General features: G+C 51.5%; 2 protein-coding genes across 8 annotated transcripts in view; one reads left to right on the top strand and one right to left on the bottom strand.

Moving 5' to 3' along the window:
• The window catches only part of LOC105494698 (KIAA0319 like), a 128,492-nt gene extending 121,637 nt beyond the window's left edge, over positions 1-6,855 (bottom strand). For 4 of the 7 annotated variants that reach the window (XR_011623189.1, XR_011623188.1, XM_011763390.2 and 1 more), the window contains exons 1-2: positions 6,417-6,562; positions 3,564-3,733 (exon numbers count right to left, since the gene is read on the bottom strand). Coding sequence is in view for 4 of the 7 variants with exons in the window: in XM_011763390.2 (XP_011761692.1) it covers positions 3,564-3,705 (142 nt within the window). In the remaining 3 variants the exon portion in view is untranslated. The other 3 variants (XM_071096132.1, XM_071096128.1, XM_071096136.1) reach the window with 3 other exon arrangements.
• A 249-nt stretch (positions 6,856-7,104) lies between these two features.
• LOC105494699 (neurochondrin) lies at positions 7,105-15,930 on the top strand. Its single transcript, XM_011763395.2, has 7 exons — positions 7,105-7,430; positions 8,313-8,453; positions 9,542-10,510; positions 11,605-11,846; positions 12,414-12,638; positions 12,984-13,126; positions 14,413-15,930. Exons 1-7 carry the CDS (start codon positions 7,398-7,400, stop codon positions 14,847-14,849), a joined length of 2,190 nt encoding a protein of 729 aa, XP_011761697.1. The 5' UTR covers positions 7,105-7,397; the 3' UTR covers positions 14,850-15,930.
• Positions 15,931-20,041: the final 4,111 nt, after the last annotated feature.

Raw genomic sequence — 20,041 nt, 5'->3', positions numbered from 1 at the left:
TTTCTTTTAAAATATGAATTTTAAGACTCGATAATATCCCACCATGTGGAGATGCAAAGATTCCACCACTCTCCTATAATCAAGCAGGTTTTAGCAATATTTTGCAGCACAGAATAAATGAGTGTTGATGAGCACTCTCATTCACAACTATCTAAATGTATCCTTCAGATAAATTCTTAAATGAAGAATTGAGTCAAAAATATGAATTTCTTTTAGGGCTCTTGATATTTATGCCAAGAAGTTCTCTGTACAAACTCGTCGGCACTATATGAGGACAACCACATCACCCCTTGGCAGCACTAGGTATTTTTACTTTAATCTTCATCAATATGACAGATTTAAAAGGATATTTCATTTTAATCTGTAGTTTTGATTGGTAATGAGAATGAACATTTTAAATATGCTCATTTTAATTTCTTATTTATGGCACTCTGTTTATGCCTTTTATTTTTTCTTTTTTTCTTTTTTTTTTTAGATGGAGTCTTGCTCTGTTGGCCAGGCTGGAGTGCTGTGGTGCGGTTATGGCTCATTGCAACCTCCACCTCCTGGGTTCTAGCAATTCTCCTGCCTCAGCCTCCTGAGTAGCTGGGATTACATGTGCACACCATCAAGCCTGGCTAATTTTTTGTATTTTTAGTAGAGACAGGGTTTCACCATGTTGGTCAGGCTGGTCTTGAACTCCTAACCTCAGGTGATCCACCCACCTCAGCCTCCCAAGGTGCTGGGATTACAGGCATGAGCCAACACGCCCAGCCCTATTTATTTTTTCTATTAGGATATTCCTTTAAAAAAAAAAATGGGAAGGAGCTCCAATTAAATCAAAGTATATAACAAATATGTCTGTCACATGTTGCTTGCATGTTCCCTCAATTTGAACATACATTTGAACATACATGGCTCTTGATCTTTTAATTTCCATGGTAAAAGCTCCAAATTTTTCTAAAATAGATCTGGCATAACCTAATCCCCCCCAGAACTACTCCTAACACCACCACTTTTGCACTTCTATACTTAATTAGGGTGCTGCTTTTAAGCACCAAGCTCAAGGTTACTAAAGACTTGTACAATGAGCCTACAATGCTGTGTTTAAGCAAGTGCTAGATTGGAAAGCACCGAAAGACTTGGAATTGCTTCTTCATCCTCTGTACTTTGAATCTCTCAAATAACAAGCTGCTTACCATGGTACTGGGTAAAAAAAAAAAAATTGCTGCCGGGTGTGGTGGCTCATGCCTGTAATCCCAGCACTTTGGAAGGCTGAGGCGGGCAGATCATGAGGTCAAAAGATGGAGACCATCCTGGCCAACATGGTGAAACCCCGTCTCTACTAAAGATACAAAAGTTAGCTGGGTGTGGTGGCGGGCACCTGTAGTCCCAGCTACTCGGGAGGCTGAGGCAGGAGAATCACTTGAACCCGGGAAGTGGAGGTTGCAGTGAGCAGAGATAGCGCCACTATACTCCAGCCTGGCAGCAGAGTAAGACTCCGTTTCAAAAAAAAAAAAAAAAATGCCTTTGGTCCTCCAAAACATCACCTGTGGTCGGAAGGCAGAGTACCAGAAGAGAAAGAGTATGAGCTCTACAGTGGACAAACCTGGGTTTAGAATCCTAGCTCCATCATGTTCTTGCTATGTAACCTTGGTCAAGTCATTTTGCCTCTCTAGGCCTCAATTTCCTTATCTATAAAATGAGAAGAAAACTATCTGTTTTAGGGTTATCATGAAGATTAAATGAGATAAGGTATGTAATGTTTATAATTAGGAGTCTGGTATGTGGTAGGTGTGCTTCAAAAAATGTAAATTTACACCAGGCATGGTGGTTGGTGCCTGCAATCCCAGCTATTCAGTAGGCCAAGGTTGGAGGATTGACTGAAGCCAGGAGTTTGAGACCAACCTGGGCAAAATAGCAAGACCCCATCTCTAAAAAAAATGTAAAAATTAGCCAGGCAGATTGGTGCAGTGGCTCACGCCTGTAATCTCAGCACTTTAGGAAGCTGAGGCATGCAGATCACTTCAGGTCAGGAGTTTGAGACCAGCGTGGCCAACGTGGCAAACCCTATCTCTACTAAAATATAAAAATTATAAAATATAAAAATTAGCCGGGTGTGATGGTGTGTGCCTGTAATTCCAGCTACTCAGGAGGCTGAGGCAGGAGAATTGCTTGAACCCGGAAGGCAGAGTTTGCAGTGAGCCGAGATTATGCCACTGTACTCCAGCCTAAGTGATGGAGTGACACTGTCTCAAAAATAAAAATAAAAATAAATTTGCCAGGCATACTAGCTCATGCCTGGAGGCTGAGGCAAGAGGATAGCTTGAGCCCAGGAGTTTGAGGCTGCAGGCAGCTATGGTCGCACCATTGTACTCCAGCCTGGGCAACAAGAAGCCATCTCTTTTTTTAAAAAAAGTGATTTTTTCCCTACTCTGATGGTGCTAAATCAATTCCTTATTTAATTCTATCGATCTTATATAAAACGTTGACCTGAAATAGTCAGCTGTCCCAGCAAAGCATCATCTGGGGTTAAAAAAAAAAAAAAAAAACATGTAAATCAGCTTTCTGTCAAGTGCAACTTCTACTGCTATAATTATGTAATCATCAACCACCACTGCAAGACAACAAAAACCCCAAAGCTAATGTTCCTGAAATTGCTAAATACAATAAGTACTACGGTTTCAAAATCATGACCACCAACTCCCTTAGGAAAGCAACAGAAATCTTTGTAATTATAAGGGGAAAAGGCTGGTTATCCCAGACGGTGGTCACTACAGCAGAAGGTTTTTGGTCATAATGGCATAATGGCAGCATACTCAGAAATCTTTCTCAAATTGCTGTTTTCTCACACTCATACTATGAAAGCAATAATATCAACAAAAGAAGGAAGGAAGAAAGGAAGGAAGGAAGGAAGAAAGGAAGGAAGGAAGGAGCTTTCTCCTTTGAAATTTAGTGTTCTTGGCACTGATTCCTGGCAAGAGGCTTTACCCTCGTGAAATAACCTCTAGGAGGAAAGCATAGTCTATGAAATCTATCAACATAGCCCCTTTCTATGGAAAAAGTAAGGAACGCATTTTTCCCATAAGTGTAGATTCCTTTAGGAAAGGAAAGGAAGTTCAAGACCAGCCCGGGCAATAGCAAGACTAAGCACCCATGCTGAGTGCTGTGCTACGTGCTTTAATTATACTATCCCTCAAATCAAACTATGAGGTAGATATGACCCTTCCTCAAAGATAACAGGTAATTTGCTCAAGGTTTTACAGTCATTACATGGAAATATCCAGTTCCAGGGCCCAGATCTGTCCAACTTTGAAACCTTTTTATTTTTAATAAACTTTTATCAAGTCTTAAAACGGTTGTGCCAATTCTCCCTTATGAAAAGAATCCAGTTCAAATTCTGGTTCCAAAACAAAACAAATAAATAAACCCAACAGACTGAGTATTAACCAAAAGGATGACCATTTCCGTCAATTAGCAGATTGCTTTTCTGCCTCCTAATAGTCCTTAAAATGAACTGAGGGACTCACACAAAGTGCTCTTTTCTTAAAAAAAAAAACTTAAATCTATAAAGAAAATGGTACCTGTTGACAACCACAGAACACTGAAGCAAAAGCAAGTATAAAACAGGTACAGGCTTCTCAACCACTTCGCAGATGTCTGCCAATAACATCCTGATAAAATCCAGGAAGCAGGATTTGGCTTGACTCCCAGCCGCTTCTCCATGGCCTTCCAGACAGGCAGAACCAGTACACTAGAAGGACAGAAAGAGAAGAAATTACATGCCAAGTAATTAATAATTAATTTCTGGAAATGTGGAATGCTAGAGAATGTGACAGATTAGGGGAAAGAAAACTTTCAAGTTTGTCTTTAATGGCTCAACCCTGCCTATACATTTTAAACTTGGGCTTTGAGGTAGTCTATAATTAGCACGATAACAACACAGCAAGGGATGTGAAATGAATCCACTGAAAATTGAAACTTTATATTCCTTTTTTTTTTTTTAATCTAACAGTAAATCACCTATGTGGTAGAATGGAAAGAGCAACAGCCCACAGACAAGAAGATCTGAGTTTTAGTTGCAGTTCTGTTACTAACAGCTTTGTGACTTTGACCAAACACACTTTCTTACTTTTGAGGAGAAGAGGTTGCACCCTCAGAGGTAAAGGAACCTGAGGGTTATGTCTGGCCCAGTATTTTTAAAATTTCTGAACACAAATGTCTTTAGGCAGGGCATGCACTCTCCAGTCTGCTACTGTCCCCGCCCACCACTATTATCATCAAAATCTATTCAATTTACACCTCAATGCTATCCACCCCAATCCCTGCATTCAACAAATATTTATGTCAGGCACTATGCTGGCTACACCAGAATCTAGGGGCTGGATGATTTAGGTCTCTTCCAGCAGAAAAACTCATTTACCATAAATTTCTTCCCTCTTATAAAGCTTTGCTATATTGTCTAAATTAGTATGTAAACACTGGCAACATTATGAGGGTTGACTGAGTTCTGAAGAAGCAATTCAAAAACTTCTGTCCAACTATGTACCTGTCATCTACATCCAGCAAATGACAGGCTGGCAACCCCTAATTCCTATCCATGGCCAGTATACAAGGAGATCATCAGCACTGCCTGGGCTGGATACCAATGCTGACTAATACGAGGAAACAGACACAGACATACACACAGCTGCAAAACTAAGGTGCAGCCCACCCAAGAAAAGGCTTTCGCAGAACCACACGCATCTGAAGGACTTCATCGTTCTCATTCACTTCCATCCATTCCTATTTCTAGTTGTTTTGTAGTTGTATTTCAGGGAGCAGGGGGCAGAAAGGAGGTGTGTGGGCCAGAGACATGTTCAAGAGATTATGAAATGGAGCCTAAGTTAGAAAGTACATCCAGCAACTTCTCTAGTTTCCCAAGACGGAACGAGTGAGTATGCATGTGTGTGTGTATGTGTGTGTATGAATCTTACCCAACACATTTCTGCCTACCACAAAAGGATTTAAAACTCAAGGTGACTCAACAGCTGTCATCAATAGCCTGACAGGTAGGTGGGAGAAGCAGAAAAGAAATGAATAGCTTTTGAAAAATGGAGTAATAAACACCACTGGACTAACAAGCTGATTAGAAGTGCAAAGTCTAACAAATCCTGCATAAGAGAAAGGCAGAGTTAATTTCATTTGAACTCCTAACCAGTCATTCCTCTGAAACCTGTAATTGCCTAAGAGCACAAATCACTGCTAGGGTCCAGTTAAAGGCTTGCTGACCAAAGGCAAGAACAACAACACGTCACCAAGATCCAAATTGTTTGTTATTGAATCAAAGGGTAACAACCCAGGGAGAGAACACACACCCCCACAATACTTGACAAATGAAAATCTAGAAAAGCTCACAATAGTTCTGGCATTTAGGGCGTTACAAGTACACCCAAAATAAAAGCACTCTGTTGCAGCAGCTGTTCAGACAGAGCAGGGGGTAATGTTTACTTAATACTTCAGGTTGATGGGGGACGTATCATAGTTCAGTCTGTCAACTACATACGTGGAACTCCATTTATGTACACAGCGATAAGATATGTTTGAACAACGACGGAGCACGTCTGAAACAGCCTATTCAGCTGGTATGAGTAATCGAGAATAAAGCTCTTTTTTAAAAAGTCTCAAGATATTTGGGAAAGTTACAGCACAGGCTGCCATGAATAGCTTTGCTTATATTTGCAGACATTGTTTTCCAAATAGCTGGAAAAATGAACAGATTGTTCTGGGAGGTCGTCTTTCCAATTTGTTCCTAGTTTTCAGTCTGTTAATCACAGAAGAAAGCACAAGGAGAGTCAGCTGATGTTCTTCACTAACTGCAACTACTGTCAGTTGGACACAACCACTATGAGACCAGAAGCCAAAGCGTTCCTGGAATCCCGCCAGAGGTTATCAATTTTGACTTCCTTCATTTCACCTTTGTGCTCACTGCAGCCACTACAGGACCCTCTGTAGGGCATAATTTTCAAAATCCTGGATGAGGCAGGTTTCACATTATAATGGACACATCGTGCTCAACCCCGTCCCCTCTTTATTCTGTATCAACTTTCTATCTCTGTGGGGAGACCAAACATCAGAGACAGCAACTAAAAGCTAGGCTGCAGAGGTCGAAGGTGGAAGAAGGACGGCAGCGTCCCGAACCCTGGCTGTCTGCCTGGCTGTCAGGGGATAGAGGGAGCTGCATGACTAGGCCCGGGCCCGAGAGAGGCGGGGTTCAGCCTGGGACCCAAGCTGCGCACCTGCAAGGCCAGAAGCAGCTGGCTGCCCTGGCCGAGCCAGGGGCGCCACCTCCGGACCCAACATCCGGCCAGCGCACCCGCTGGCATCGCCCGTCCCGCTTGCCCCTCCCCTGAGCCCATGGTCCTCGGCCTGGCAGCCAGCCGCCCCCGGCCACCTACCGGGGCTCAGGGCCACATTGCGCGGCCCCGGCTCTCGGTGGCCTCCGCCTCCTCCTGGTCCATGGGCTCGGGGAACCCCAACCTTCGCTCCCCTCACCCGGAGGAGGAGGAAGAGGAAGAAGGTAGTGCGGGCTCCCCACCCGGACAGCTACCTCTCGCCTCAGCCTCCCTGGACAGCGACGGCGGCCGGAAACGCCGCCTCCTCCCACCTACCCGGGACCGACCCGGAAACACACTCTCCATGCTAACCAAGCCCTCCCGCCCCTCCCCCGGGAAGCGCAATGCCGGCCGCGAGCCCAAGGGGGAGGAGGGGCAGTGCTGGGCGTGTAAAACTACGCACAAGCGAAGGAATCGGGGCCCCCAGTCTCTCGCCGCCCGCTTTCCAGAGGCAGTCTGCACCTTGCCTCCTTCGCGCGAGCCCCAGGCCCCAGACTCGGGCAATACCCACAAGCAAGATGGCGGCAACGGCGGCACCCCCTACGGCTTAGCGCCCTGACTTGCCATTGGCCAGAGCGCGGAGTGAAGCAGCCGCGGATTGGTCGAGAGCGGTGCGGGGGTGGGGGTGGAGCTGCAGCAGCCTGGAGCCAGGAGTGGGCAACGCGGCGTGAGCAGCGGCCCGAGGCTCCCGGAGCATCGCGCTGGGAGAAGACTTCGCCGCTCGGGGCCGCAGCCTGGTGAGCTCAGCCCCCTTCGGGCCCTCCCCTGCATCCCAGCCGGGGCCTCTCCGAGCCGGCGCTGATCGATGCCGACACACCCCGGGGACCCTATCGCGACTCCATCGCGCCATATCGCGACACCATCGTGCTCTGTCGAGACTCCATTTTGTCACAGCCCTTTTCAATATATATCTTTTTTTTTTTTAATTTGCCCTGTCATCTTTGGGGGCTGTCTCCCATGTCGTGATTTTGACGTGATCTCTCCGTGACATCACCGCGCCATCGTGAAGTGTGATCTCATCGCCGCCCTGTCGTGACTTCATCAATGTCGTGTTGTGACCTGGCTGCGGCGGGACAGGTGGTGACCGCCAGGAACCCTGCTCCCTTTCTCATCTCCCCATCTCAGCAGCCCCGCTTCGATTATCCGGCTTTTGGATTCTCCGTTGTCCTGGGAACTATCCGGGACCCCCTCTTGCTTCTCCAGCCCCTGCCGGCATCCACAGGCTGGTAGCGGGACGGGGAGGGCGAGAAGAGGGAGCGCAAGGGGTTAATTCTGCTGCTGCCGCTGCTGCCGCTGCTGCTGCAGCCTCTACCCGAGGGAGGGAAAGGAGAGGAGGCAAGGAGCCTGCGGGGGCGACTGAGAGCCCTGGCTGGAGGGGTGGGGTCCCCAGAGGGGCCTCCAAGCCTTGCCTGGTGAACACCTTGTATTCTCACTTCTGAAGCGTATCTCTGCCTCTGAAGAAGGGAGGGGAAAGGAAGCCTAGGGTATCCTTTTCTCCCATGTCAGCCTGAGTCCGGATAATCGAACTTCAACCATGTATGTCTCCATTCCTCCCTGTCTGTCCTCACCACTCACTCCCTCTGTGTCCCTGTGGAGGGAGATAAAAACCCAGCCTCTGGTGCCAGGGGGACAGCTGAGCAGTGGGGCCAGCCCCCGCCCACCCCCAGGAGACTGGTGAGGAGAGCTGTCCAGCTGAGCAGCAGCATGCATGGTCCTTCTTTCCCGCTTTCTGGAGGTGACCTTGGACCAGGGTCCCTTCTTTATCCCTAAGGGTTTGCAGATCCAGCCCCTTCAAGGGGCTTCCCCAGGGGAGGTCAGTCCTGAGGAGCCCATCCCTCCAGATCCTCTCCTCCCCTCCCTCTGTGCTAATCCCTCCCTCCCTCCATCCTCCACTCTCACCCCCACCCCACCCCCGTCCCTCCTCTGCAGAGGGATGCTCAGTCCCTCTTGTGTTCACAGTTGGGCAAGGCGGGCATCATGGCCTCGGATTGCGAGCCAGCTCTGAACCAGGCAGAGGGCCGAAACCCCACCCTGGAGCGCTACCTGGGAGCCCTCCGTGAGGCCAAGAATGACAGCGAGCAGTTTGCAGCCCTGCTGCTAGTAAGGAGCTGGCTGAAAATTGGGAGGTGGGAAGGGCTGGGTGGTTGGGCCCCCAAGGAATGGGGTCAGTGAGTCCCCAAGGATATGTAGGTAGTGCTAGCAACCCTGGAGGCACCAAAAAGGCCCAAGACCCCTACCTTTGTGCTCTTTCTTGCTCCCCCTGAGAATGGGGGCAAAGGGGAGAATGGGACTGAACAGGGCTGTGGCACTAGGGGCCTTGGAGGAGGCTGCCTGGGTCTGTTTTCTGGGGCGTCCCAGAGCAGATGGGAGCTGACTCATAGGGTAACAGCAGCAGGTAGTAACTAGTGCAGAGTACTTGAGGGCTGGGGATGGTTGTTCCGGGCCTGGAGAGAGTAGCAGGGCTGGAAGTGTCTGAGGAGGGGTCCTAGGGGATGGCCAGGATGGCAGTAGGTAGGTTAAGGAATGGGAGCTAGTTCGGGGCTTAGCCTTTTTGGAGGAACCCAAGCTGGGGACAGCAGAGCAGAAGCTGCAGTGCTAGGAAGGGGGGGTTGTGTGTGGGGGGTGAAGGGAGGAGGGAGTACAGCCGCTGCTTGTTTGCCATGGCAACAAGGAGAAGGCTCTGGAGTCAAGGGCTCACACTGCAGCAGAGGAGGTGTTTAGGTGAAATGTAAGGGGAAATGTTTTGACAGGCGGAACGGCGAGACACAGGAGCCACTTCCCCGGAGAAGGTGGCAGAAATGGATCAGGGACTTCTCTGGAGGGAGCAATTAAGGAAGGACCCTAAATCCTTGGGGGATCTTAAACACTGAGTTCTAAGCCCCTTCCATCCCAGGTTGTGGGCATTTAGACATCAGGAAGAACTTCTCAACTGGCCAGGTGTTGAAATGCTCAAATGGATGGTTGAGGAAGACTAGACCTCACTTCCATGGGACAGTCACAGATGAGAGGGATCCCAGAGGTCATATTTATCTGCCTCAAAGGAGAAAGAAGGAGCTGGATGAAATGACTCCAGATGAGTCCTGTTGCATAACCTTATCCTGTTAGTCCTCAGTGCCCCGGGGTGCAGGGGAGGGACCGTCTTTGCCACTTCTTCCTTTTATCCTGATGATAGCACATACCCCCTATAGGTGACCAAGGCAGTCAAAGCAGGTGACATAGATGCCAAAACTCGGCGGCGGATCTTCGATGCTGTCGGCTTCACCTTCCCCAATCGTCTCCTGACCAGCAAGGAGGCGCCGGATGGCTGCCCTGACCATGTTCTGCGGGCTTTGGGCGTGGCCCTGCTGGCCTGCTTCTGCAGTGACCCCGAACTGGCCGCCCATCCCCAAGTCCTGAACAAGATTCCCATTCTTAGCACCTTCCTCACAGCCCGGGGGGACCCGGACGATGCTGCCCGCCGCTCCATGATTGATGACACCTACCAGTGCCTGACGGCTGTAGCAGGCACCCCCAGAGGGCCTCGGCACCTCATTGCTGGTGGCACCGTGTCTGCCCTGTGCCAGGCATACCTGGGGCATGGCTATGGCTTTGACCAGGCCCTGGCACTCCTGGTGGGGCTGCTGGCTGCTGCCGAGACACAGTGCTGGAAGGAGGCGGAGCCCGATCTGCTGGCCGTGTTGCGGGGCCTCAGTGAGGATTTCCAGAAAGCTGAGGATGCCAGCAAGTTTGAGCTCTGCCAGCTGCTGCCCCTCTTTTTGCCCCCGACGACCGTGCCCCCTGAATGCTACCGGGATCTGCAGGCCGGGCTGGCACGCATCCTGGGAAGCAAGCTAAGCTCCTGGCAGCGCAACCCTGCACTGAAGCTGGCAGCCCGCCTGGCACACGCCTGCGGCTCCGACTGGATCCCGGCGGGCAGCTCCGGGAGCAAGTTCCTGGCCCTGCTGGTGAATCTGGCGTGCGTGGAAGTGCGGCTGGCACTGGAGGAGACGGGCACGGAGGTGAAAGAGGATGTGGTGACCGCCTGCTATGCCCTCATGGAGTTGGGGATCCAGGAATGCACTCGCTGTGAGCAGTCACTGCTTAAGGAGCCACAGAAGGTGCAGCTCGTGAGCGTCATGAAGGAGGCCATAGGGGCTGTTATCCACTACCTGCTGCAGGTGAGGGTGCGCTGACCCACAGAGGGGGCCCAGTATGGGGGGAGCCAGTGCTGGAGCTGGGAGGCAAGGGGGAGGAGAATAATGGGGAGACAGCGAAGCTGCATGTCCACACAAGCTGATCCTGTAGCCAGCACTCCAGGGAGTAGCGTGCGGCCCAACCTCCCTCTCTCCCTCCCTCTACACAAGCACCATACCACACACCATATGTGCACTCACATCACAGTACACACACACACACACACACAACACAGTAACCTCCCACTCAAACGCTCCCCCCGATACACACACACTACACGCCACACACCTCTCCCCAACACATGCACACAAGATTGAAGCAGTCTGTTCTGCTCACTCCGTAGCATTGTTCTGTACACGCACACACCCGGACTTCTAGTGGTGCAGGGAAGAGAAGCAGGGCTGCTTGGTTCCTGGCCTCTGCAGAGGTCCGGCTAGATCAGTTCGCCTGCCTCCCCTGCGTCCCCTCCTGCCTCCCTGCCTGAGAGGCCAGCTGTCCTGTCCCACAGGGATTCACTCATGACTCTGGTATCTTCAATGGCCTGCTCCAGCCACCGAGCTCACCAGCCATATACTCCATGCACCACACTAAGCTCATGTCTTTTTTCTGACTTAGCCCAAAAGAGAGCATCCCCTCATTCCCACCATTGGGAGCAGTTACACGGTAGCCAGGAACCTGCCCTCCCGCCGTACGTCAGAGCTGCTGTAAAGGGCATTTAACTTAGCTTTTGACCTGTGAATTTTCCTTCGAGCCTTGAGACACTTCAGAGGTAGGGAGATAGGGAGATGTGACTGGAGCCTCAGTGAGTACGGGGGCATGTCACTCAATTCACTCAGGCCCAGTTCACTCAGCAGATATGCGTGGAGGGCCTGGCTCACTCTGTGCCAGGCCCTCGTGTGTGTCTCTACCACATGCTAGGTGCTGGGTTCATGGGACAGAATAAGGGTTGGGGCCTGCCTTTGAAAGGCTCACAGGCCAGAATTCCCTTCCAATTGTATTATTTCTAGCTGGCTGGCCTCTGGCAAGGCAGGGAGGGTCTCTGGTCCTGCTCCATCTCAAGGGGGTCCTGTGGCAACAGGTGGGGTCAGAGAAGCAGAAGGAGCCCTTTGTGTTTGCCTCGGTGCGGATCCTGGGTGCCTGGCTGGCCGAGGAGACCTCATCCTTGCGTAAGGAGGTGTGCCAGCTGCTGCCCTTCCTCGTCCGCTATGCCAAGACCCTCTACGAGGAGGCCGAGGAGGCCAATGACCTTTCCCAGCAGGTGGCCAACCTGGCCATCTCCCCCACCACCCCAGGGCCCACCTGGCCAGGAGACGCTCTCCGGTGAGTCTGTAGTTACAGTCTGTCCAGCTAGATCATTCTACAGAAAAGCGTAATACAAGGACACCCCTCCCCACAAGCTGAGTTGTGCCAGGCTTCCTGATTGGGCCATGAGATTTCCCTTAGGGTTATTTCTGTTTTGGGGGGCTTGTTCCCACAGGACTCCTCGGCTGCCAGGTGTCACTTGCCAACCCCAGATTTCTCAGTTAAAAGAGAACTTATACTTATTGAGCACCTACTACGAGCCAGGTATTTTGCTATACCCTTTACCAAAATGATCTCATTTGGTCCACGTGGTAAATCTAACAGAAGTCTCGTTCACATATGAAAGATTAGGAAACTGAGGCTCATAGAGATTCAAGTCACTTGCCCACAGTCACACTTTGTGGCAGAGCCCAAGTTCGGTCCTGGGTTGTGCGACTCTGAAGCTTGTGCATTTTCTGTGGTACCTGCGAGGATGTGTCTTTCTCCCCTACTTCCATTTCTCTTAGGCAAGGTGCCCTAAAAAGGGAATCTATGTGCCTTTACCTCTCCCAATCCCACACACATCTGTCCCTTCCACATCCCCAGGCTCCTCCTGCCTGGCTGGTGCCACCTGACCGTCGAAGATGGGCCCCGGGAGATCCTGATCAAGGAAGGTGCCCCCTCGCTTCTGTGCAAGTATTTCCTGCAGCAGTGGGAGCTCACATCCCCTGGCCACGACACCTCGGTGCTGCCCGACAGCGTGGAGATTGGCCTGCAGACCTGCTGCCACATCTTCCTCAACCTCGTGGTCACCGCACCGGGGCTGATCAAGTGAGGGGCTCGGGAGAGGTCGGGGAGGAGGCCGGAGGAGGCAAAGGGGGCTGCCCAATTGCCTCAGTTCTCAGTCTCCTACTTTGCCCCCCATGCCCATGGATTTGTTAGTGCTAGAATGGGGGTCTCAGAGTAGGCATAGCCAACCCCGCACAAGGATTCGGCATATCTGGAACCCCCAGGTACTATCTCAGCATGTCTGCCTGCTCCAATCTCTGCCCCCCAGATGCTATGTTTGGGGCCCAAAGTTAATTCTTCACCCTGCTGCCTAATTTCTTGCCAAGGGCTTGATTTGGCTGTACTAGACCCCCACCTACCTCCATCCTTCCCCGCTTTCTTTTCCAGGCGTGATGCCTGCTTCACATCTCTTATGAACACCCTGATGACATCGCTACCAGCACTAGTGCAGCAACAGGGAAGGCTGCTTCTGGCTGCTAACGTGGCCACCCTGGGGCTTCTCATGGCCCGGCTCCTTAGCACCTCTCCAGGTAAGAACTGGGGATCCAGTCCTAATGGAATACCTGGGTGGACCTCCTGTGTTTGGGGCAAAAGTCATCATTTTCAGAAGATGGTTTTGCAGAATTCTCTAAGCAAGAGGAAATCTTTGCAGTGTATCTCCATCCCCCACCCCCACCGTTCTTCCCAAAATGCTAACATTCTCTTTCTTCTGAAGACTTTTAAGGCAAGGTCTGGTGGGTGTTAAGTACAGACCTGCTCACAGGCACAGGCATAGGCACCTGGAATCCCTGGCAGCCAGAGGAATCTGAATCCAGTGTTTTTAAGGTGGAGCCGCCCCCACCCAGGCCTTGAGTCAGAAACCTGACTTCCTTCCATTGATGTTTTTCTCTGCTCTGCTCGGCACCTCACCCCCGTCAGTGACAGGCGTCAGCACTTGGTGTCCTTCTATGCACACCTTCTCTCTAGCTCTGCCTCACTCTGGCTGTTTGCAGGGGGAGGGACGTCCCCTCCAGCCCCCGACAGCCCTCTGTGTCTCCCACTTTGGCCGTGGGTGTCTGCTTGGGTCCCTCTGTCCCTGCCTGTTCCCTGTGCCCCATCTGTCAGGTTGGAGGAGCTGAGCAGATGCCTGGGAACAGGGTGTAACGTGCCCATACCCTCCACTGCCTCTGTGTTCCTTTGGTGGGGATCCCAGCAGGGTACCCAGCCATGGGAAGGGGCGCACATCCCTGTACACCAGGAGCCCACTCTGCACTCTCAGTCCCAGCCTGCCTCTCCACAGCCCCTAATTTCATGGTCCCAGTTCTGGCTCACCCTCAGATACCACCAGGTTAGGCTGAGAGCACCTGCAGTGTGAGGGTCACCCCCTGAACAGCCCGTAAGCAAAGCAGGGTCACTTGCTCATGTTCCTCTATGGCGCCCTCTTCTGGCCCAAGGATCAAACTGGTGCAACCCCCTTAACCTGAGTCTGAGCTCTGTGTCCAGATCCCTGAGGGGCTCTCTCTCCCATCTGACCCTGTGGCTCACCCCCACCTCCTGTGCCAGTAGAGGTCTTGGTGGTTGAGTGTACCAACATGATCACATTTAATTCTCACAACAAATTTCTATGACGAGCACTATTGGCCCATGTTACAAGAGACCCAGAAAGGTTAATTACCCAAGGTCACACAGTGAGCATCTAAGGCAGGGTTTGAACGCAGGCAGTCTGATTCCAGGCTGTGCCCTGGCTCATGTATGTGTCTACACAGAGGGCTAGGGAAGGGTCTGGCACAGCAGCTGGCCTGTCCGATTCACACCCCGCTCCCTCTGTACCTTGCAGCTCTTCAGGGAACACCAGCATCCCGAGGGTTCTTCGCAGCTGCCATCCTCTTCCTATCGCAGTCCCACGTGGCGCGGGCCACCCCGGGCTCAGACCAGGCAGTGCTAGCCCTGTCCCCTGAGTATGAGGGCATCTGGGCTGACCTGCAGGAGCTCTGGTTCCTGGGCATGCAGGCCTTCACTGGCTGTGTGCCGCTGCTGCCCTGGCTGGCCCCTGCTGCCCTGCGCTCCCGCTGGCCCCAGGAGCTGCTCCAGCTGCTAGGCAGTGTCAGCCCCAACTCTGTCAAGCCCGAGATGGTGGCCGCCTATCAGGGTGTCCTGGTGGAGTTGGCGCGGGCCAACCGGCTGTGCCGGGAGGCCATGAGGCTGCAGGCGGGTGAGGAGACGGCCAGCCACTACCGCATGGCCGCCTTGGAGCAGTGCCTATCAGAGCCCTGAGGGGTGTCCACCGGGGACAGACCCGGGGTTGGGCAGCGAGGGAAGGAGGGAGGAGGCATCTTCCCTGAAGCCCCCAAACTGGCCCCCCCCTCCCCAGACTTCCCCCCTAAAACACCCCAGCTTTCTGGCTTTTCTGAGGGCAAGGGCATGGTGCCCACCCTCAAGTGTAAGGAACTGCGCTCCGCCCCTCAGGCCCCCATGGGGGCAGGGATCGGCTTGGAAATCAACGTGGTTGTCCCCGCCAGGCCGGGGAAGGTTGGAGCAGCCCCCAGGGAGGGGGCACTAGGTGTCATTGTGCCCGATGTCTGGCTCCCCTGCGGGAGGGAGGCTCCAGGGTAGGACAGGGCTGGCAGGAGCAGACTGCCTCAGCCCATGTGCCCTGCCGGCCAGGGCGTGGGCTCCCCTCGGCTGTGGTGCCTCCTCTGGCCCCCCAGGTCCATGTCCTTTAAATTGGCCCTTTGGCTCTTGCCCTTGGCTCCTTTGGGCAGACAGCAGGCTTAGGCCATTGACATCGCAGTTCTTCCTATCAACTTCAGTGACCCAGGGTCTGAACTGCCCCCATTCTAGGGCAACCTGGGGCAGACAGACCTGGTGGGGGGTGGGGAAACCTCCTTCCACCAGAGCTTGCTTGAAGGGACCCAGGAGTCCTTGGGCCCAGATCTTTAAACCTTTGTGTCGTGTTGCAGCAGAGTGACGATGGGGGTTGGGGGGTTATTTATTTTGCCTGTCCTTATCCCTGCTTTGACACCTGAGCATCTGATTCCTGTCCCCCTCGTGCCATCTCGCCTGGCTGGAGCCAGGAACAGGAGGGACACTTCCCAGAATCCGCATGTTTCCCCAGTGATTGCACCCCACTGCCACCGTGGTGCCTGGCTTTAACTCCCACCCCTGCTATGACTCCTCTCTGCAGAGACGCGACTGGCGGCTCCAGCAGGGACTACCTTTCTTATGAACCCAGGGGGACCCCCCTACACACACTTGATCCCTTCCTTCCCTCCCCCCTTCCCTCCCCCAGTGCGTTCTGTGATCGCCAAGTTCAAAGCTGTGCACATGTGGACACTCAATAAATGTTCATTGGTGACGAGAAGCCTCCTGCGTGGTCTGCCCTGCACCTGCCCTCTCCCTTCCAGGCTCCATCAGTTCACAGCTACCAGGTGCTGAACACACGCCCTGCTAAACACATCACGAGTCTTACCTCATTCAGCCCTTCCAAGAATCCTCTGAAGGGTTCTGATTTTACAGACAGAGCAACTTTGGCATGGGTAAGTGATTGGCTCAAGGTGTTGCCGCTAGTCGGTGCCAGAGCCAGGACTCCACACAGGCCGTCCAACTCCCCAGCCCACATCTTTCACTTGTACAGCAGTTTGCCAAACTCATGTTGACGTGGCCAGGCCTCGTGGGGGCTCTGGTGCTCTCAAGTACAGATGAAGCACTGCACCACCCTCTATGTCACTGGCTTGCTGCCAAGTGGCCCTGCCATATCCTCCCATTTTTAAAGAAATCAGAAATCCTAATCTTTTTTTTTTAATTGAGATGGCGTCTCACTCTGTCTCCCAGGCTGAAGTGCAGTGGCATGATCTTGGCTCACTGCACCCTCTGCCGCCTGGGTTCAAGCAATTCTCCTGCCTCGGCCTCCCGAGTAGCTGGGATTACAGGCAGCTGCCACTGTGCCCAGCTAATTTTTGTATTTTTAGTAGAGACGGGGCTTCACCATCTTGGCCAGGCTGGTTTTGAACTCCTGACCTTGTGATCCACCTGCCTCAGCCTCCCAAAATGCTGGGATTACGGGTGAGAGCCACTGCGCCCGGCCCAGAAATCCTGATTTTTATGTGAAACCCAACTTTTGAATGTCAGTAACTATCTTTAATTAAATAACTACTGACCCAACAAAACATGCAGGCCAAATGTAGCTTTTGGGTTACCAGCTGTTGATCCTCTATGCCAAATGAGAAGCCAGAGGGCCTGTGAGCTTCAGCCGGAGCTGAGCCAGGTACCCACTATGGGTACTTCACCAGTCCTGAGCTAAAGCTGTGGGGTTGGAGCCAGACAGACCCCAGACCCATACCCCCTGCAAACTCCTCCACCTAGGCCCTCAAACCTATAAGCACGTGCTGAGCATAGCCTGTGTGTCCACCTGTGGTTGGCTATGCATAGACAGGAATATTTATTTATTGACTGGATGTACTGAAAGCCATCTTCTTAGCATGTATTCTCTGGGGTAAATATGAAAAAGACATAGAGGCTGGGTGTGGTAGCTAACACCTGTAATCCCAGTACTTTGGGAGTCTGAGGTAGGAGGATCACTTGAGCCCAGGAATTCAAGATCAGCCTGGGCAACGTAGTGAGACCCCATCTCTACAAAAGAAAAACAATTAGCCAGGCATGGTGCCTTGTGCCTGTAGTCCCTGCCACTCCCGAGACTGAGGCGAGAGGATCTCGAGCCCAGGGGTTTGAAGTTATAGTGAGCTATGATCACACCACTGCATTCCAGCCTGGAAGATAGTGTGAGATCCTGTCTCAAAAAAAAAAAAAAAAAAGTGTAAGCAGTGGCTTCTATGTAGGTTCTATGTAGGTACAAACACAGTGTGGCTGGAGCATGAGAGCCCCTCAGACTGGCCAAACAATTACAGGAAAGCTTACAGTAACTATGTGCTCTGAGACTTCAGGGTGAGGAGGGGCTTGCCGGGCAGACACGAAAAGGAACAGGTATGAAAGCATGCAAGCTTGAGAACTGCGAGTAGTTTCTCATTCCGCGGTGTATAGAGTGTGAAATGTGGAGCAGTGGAAGATGAGGTTGAACCAGCAGGCATGGACCAGATCCTACTATGCTGTGCTTAGAAGCTTAGACATGGAATCATGCTGAGAGATCAAACTGCAGTTTTGTTTTGTTTTGTTTTGTTTAGAAACAGGGTCTCACTCTGTTGCCCAGCCTGATCTCGAAACTCATGGCCTCAAGCAATCCTTCTGCCTCAGCCTCCCAAAGTGCTGGGATTGTAGGCATTAGCTACCATCCCTGACCAGACTGCAGATTTGTTAGCAGATTGAATGTGATCCCGTTTGCATTTTGGGAAGATGATGTACTGCAAGAGGAATGGCTGAGCCAGGGAGCTCAGAGAGGAGGTGCTAAGTCTGAACTAAGCCAGTGGCAATGAGGTTGGAGAAGATGTAGGTAGTAGTTAACAGGCCTTGGTGATTAATTGGAAGTGAAGAGGGGTAAAGAAAAGGGCGGGTAGAACCGAGGATGACTCCCAGATTCCTGATCTGGGAGACTGAGTGGATAATGGGGCATTCACTGTCACTGGGAACACTGGGACAGAAATAGATTTGTACATACCACAGACAACTCAGCTTGGTAAATGGCAAATTTGTGCTGCTCATGGAATACCCAATGGGTAGTTGCTTTCTATGGTCTGGAGCTCAGAGAGAGTCTGGGCGAATGACAGATTTGGGAGCTGTCAGTATAGAGGGTCCCTAAAGTCATGGGAGGGACTGAGATCATCTGGGGAAGTGAAAAGAGAAAGGTCCCAAAGAAAGTGACAGCCACCCATGGTCCCTACTGTCAGGGTGCTATCCCTCCCACAGTGGAGAAGTCAAACCCTGAAAAGCTTCCTAATGCAAGGCAGACAGAGTTCTGTGCTTAAATGAGGTATGGTCAGAGTTCTGGCTTGCTCTTGGTATTTCAGCGGAGTGGGGAAAAGGGAGATCTGAGCTGCAGCTGTGAGATCTAACCACGAGGTGGCGCCTTGGCATCTCCTCGTGCCAGATTTCCCCAACCTGCAAACACTCAGCCCGGCCTGGAGCAGGAGGTGATCAAAGGCTGGGAGGATGAGGGTGACTGTGTCAACAATAAAGGAGGCAGATCGGAGTTTTTTCTTAACATAAAATCCAAATGCAAGCTCACTTTTTGAAAAGAGAGGGAGCCTTGGAGAAGAGCAGTATGCCAAGTGTGAAAAATGGGAGTCCACGTATGTTTGAGCATGCAACCCTAAATGTCAATATATGTCCCATGTTCCTATGTGTGCTTGTCAATATGTGCCCTCTGCCCCATGTGTACTTGTGTTTCCCATGAATGTGTGCAAGTTGTGTGCCCCATGTTCCCAAGGCTGTCTGCATGTGTACCCCACTGCACCCCAGGCCTCCACATGTGTGCATGTGTCCCAGGGAGCAGACAACCAGAAATCTCCACCTCCATGCCCCAGAGAGTGAGGAGTCCCTTGGTGCTGAAAGAAGTAGTTCCCAGAGTCTGAAATCATGGGACTGTGACGTTTCAGGGAGCCTCAAAGCAGCAGCAAACCATGGAGAACATCCCTCTCCCCAGTAGCCATAATCAAAATCACTCATTTATCAGATGATCTCTTCAGATTATACCCGGGCTCTATGTGTAGCTACCCAGGATCGTGTTCACGTAGAGCCTTCCTAAAGGATCCCTTAATAGGCCAATGAATTCATAACATCATCCATTGATTTGTTTATCATTTACAGTATTTAATAAGCATTAATTGATTACCTGCCATGCACCAAGCATAGCGCTAGATACATTTTCTGTTTCTCCTTTAATCCTGTGAAGCAGTTCCTGAAAGAGGAAAAGAAAGTCACAACTGCAGAGTCTGGAATGCTCATTAGAATGTTTGAACTCTTTTTTTCCCCAGAAGATGGGTCATGGGGAACCCTAGGGAAGTTTTTAGTAGGGAGGTAACATGGTCCAGTCACTCTTGTTGCTGAATGGAGTTGGAAATGGATCAGAAGAGATACGAATAAAGTCAGGAGATCAGTTAGAGAGTTATTGCAATGGCCTAGATAGTGGTTCTCAAACTTCAGTGTGCCTCTGCGTCACCTTAAGGACTTATTAATAACACAGGTTGCTGGGCTCCACCCCAGAGTTACTGACTCAGAAGGTCATGAGTGGGATCCAAGAACTGGGACTTCTAGCAAGCTCCCAGATATTGTTGGTGATGCTGGTCCAGGAACCACAGTTTGGCTGTGTTGCCCAGGCTGGTCTCAAACTCCTGGGCTCTCACTTTGAGAGCCACTGGTCTATGAGTAAGAGTAAGGTAGCATAAGGTGCTGAGACAGGGGTGCATTGTGCCCTTTGGGATACCTGCCTCAATTCTCCACTACATACCTTCCGTGAGTGGATGTCTAAGGGTTAGAAATGGCAACACTCCATAAGGATTAGCTGGTGGGGGTTAAGG

The sequence above is a fragment of the Macaca nemestrina genome, chromosome 1, assembly GCF_043159975.1.
Source record: "Macaca nemestrina isolate mMacNem1 chromosome 1, mMacNem.hap1, whole genome shotgun sequence".
Classification (NCBI taxonomy): Eukaryota; Metazoa; Chordata; class Mammalia; order Primates; family Cercopithecidae; genus Macaca; species Macaca nemestrina.
The sequence above is the reverse complement of the archived record's forward strand: the minus strand, read 5'-3'. Positions and strand labels throughout refer to the sequence as shown.

Coding starts and splice junctions, on each gene's coding strand:
- LOC105494699 (XM_011763395.2), top strand. CDS start 7,398: ATGTCGTGTTGTGACCTGGCTGCGGCGGGACAG. Junction 7,431..8,312: donor ACCTGGCTGCGGCGGGACAG/GTGGTGACCGCC, acceptor TTGTGTTCACAG/TTGGGCAAGGCGGGCATCAT. Junction 8,454..9,541: donor AGTTTGCAGCCCTGCTGCTA/GTAAGGAGCTGG, acceptor TACCCCCTATAG/GTGACCAAGGCAGTCAAAGC.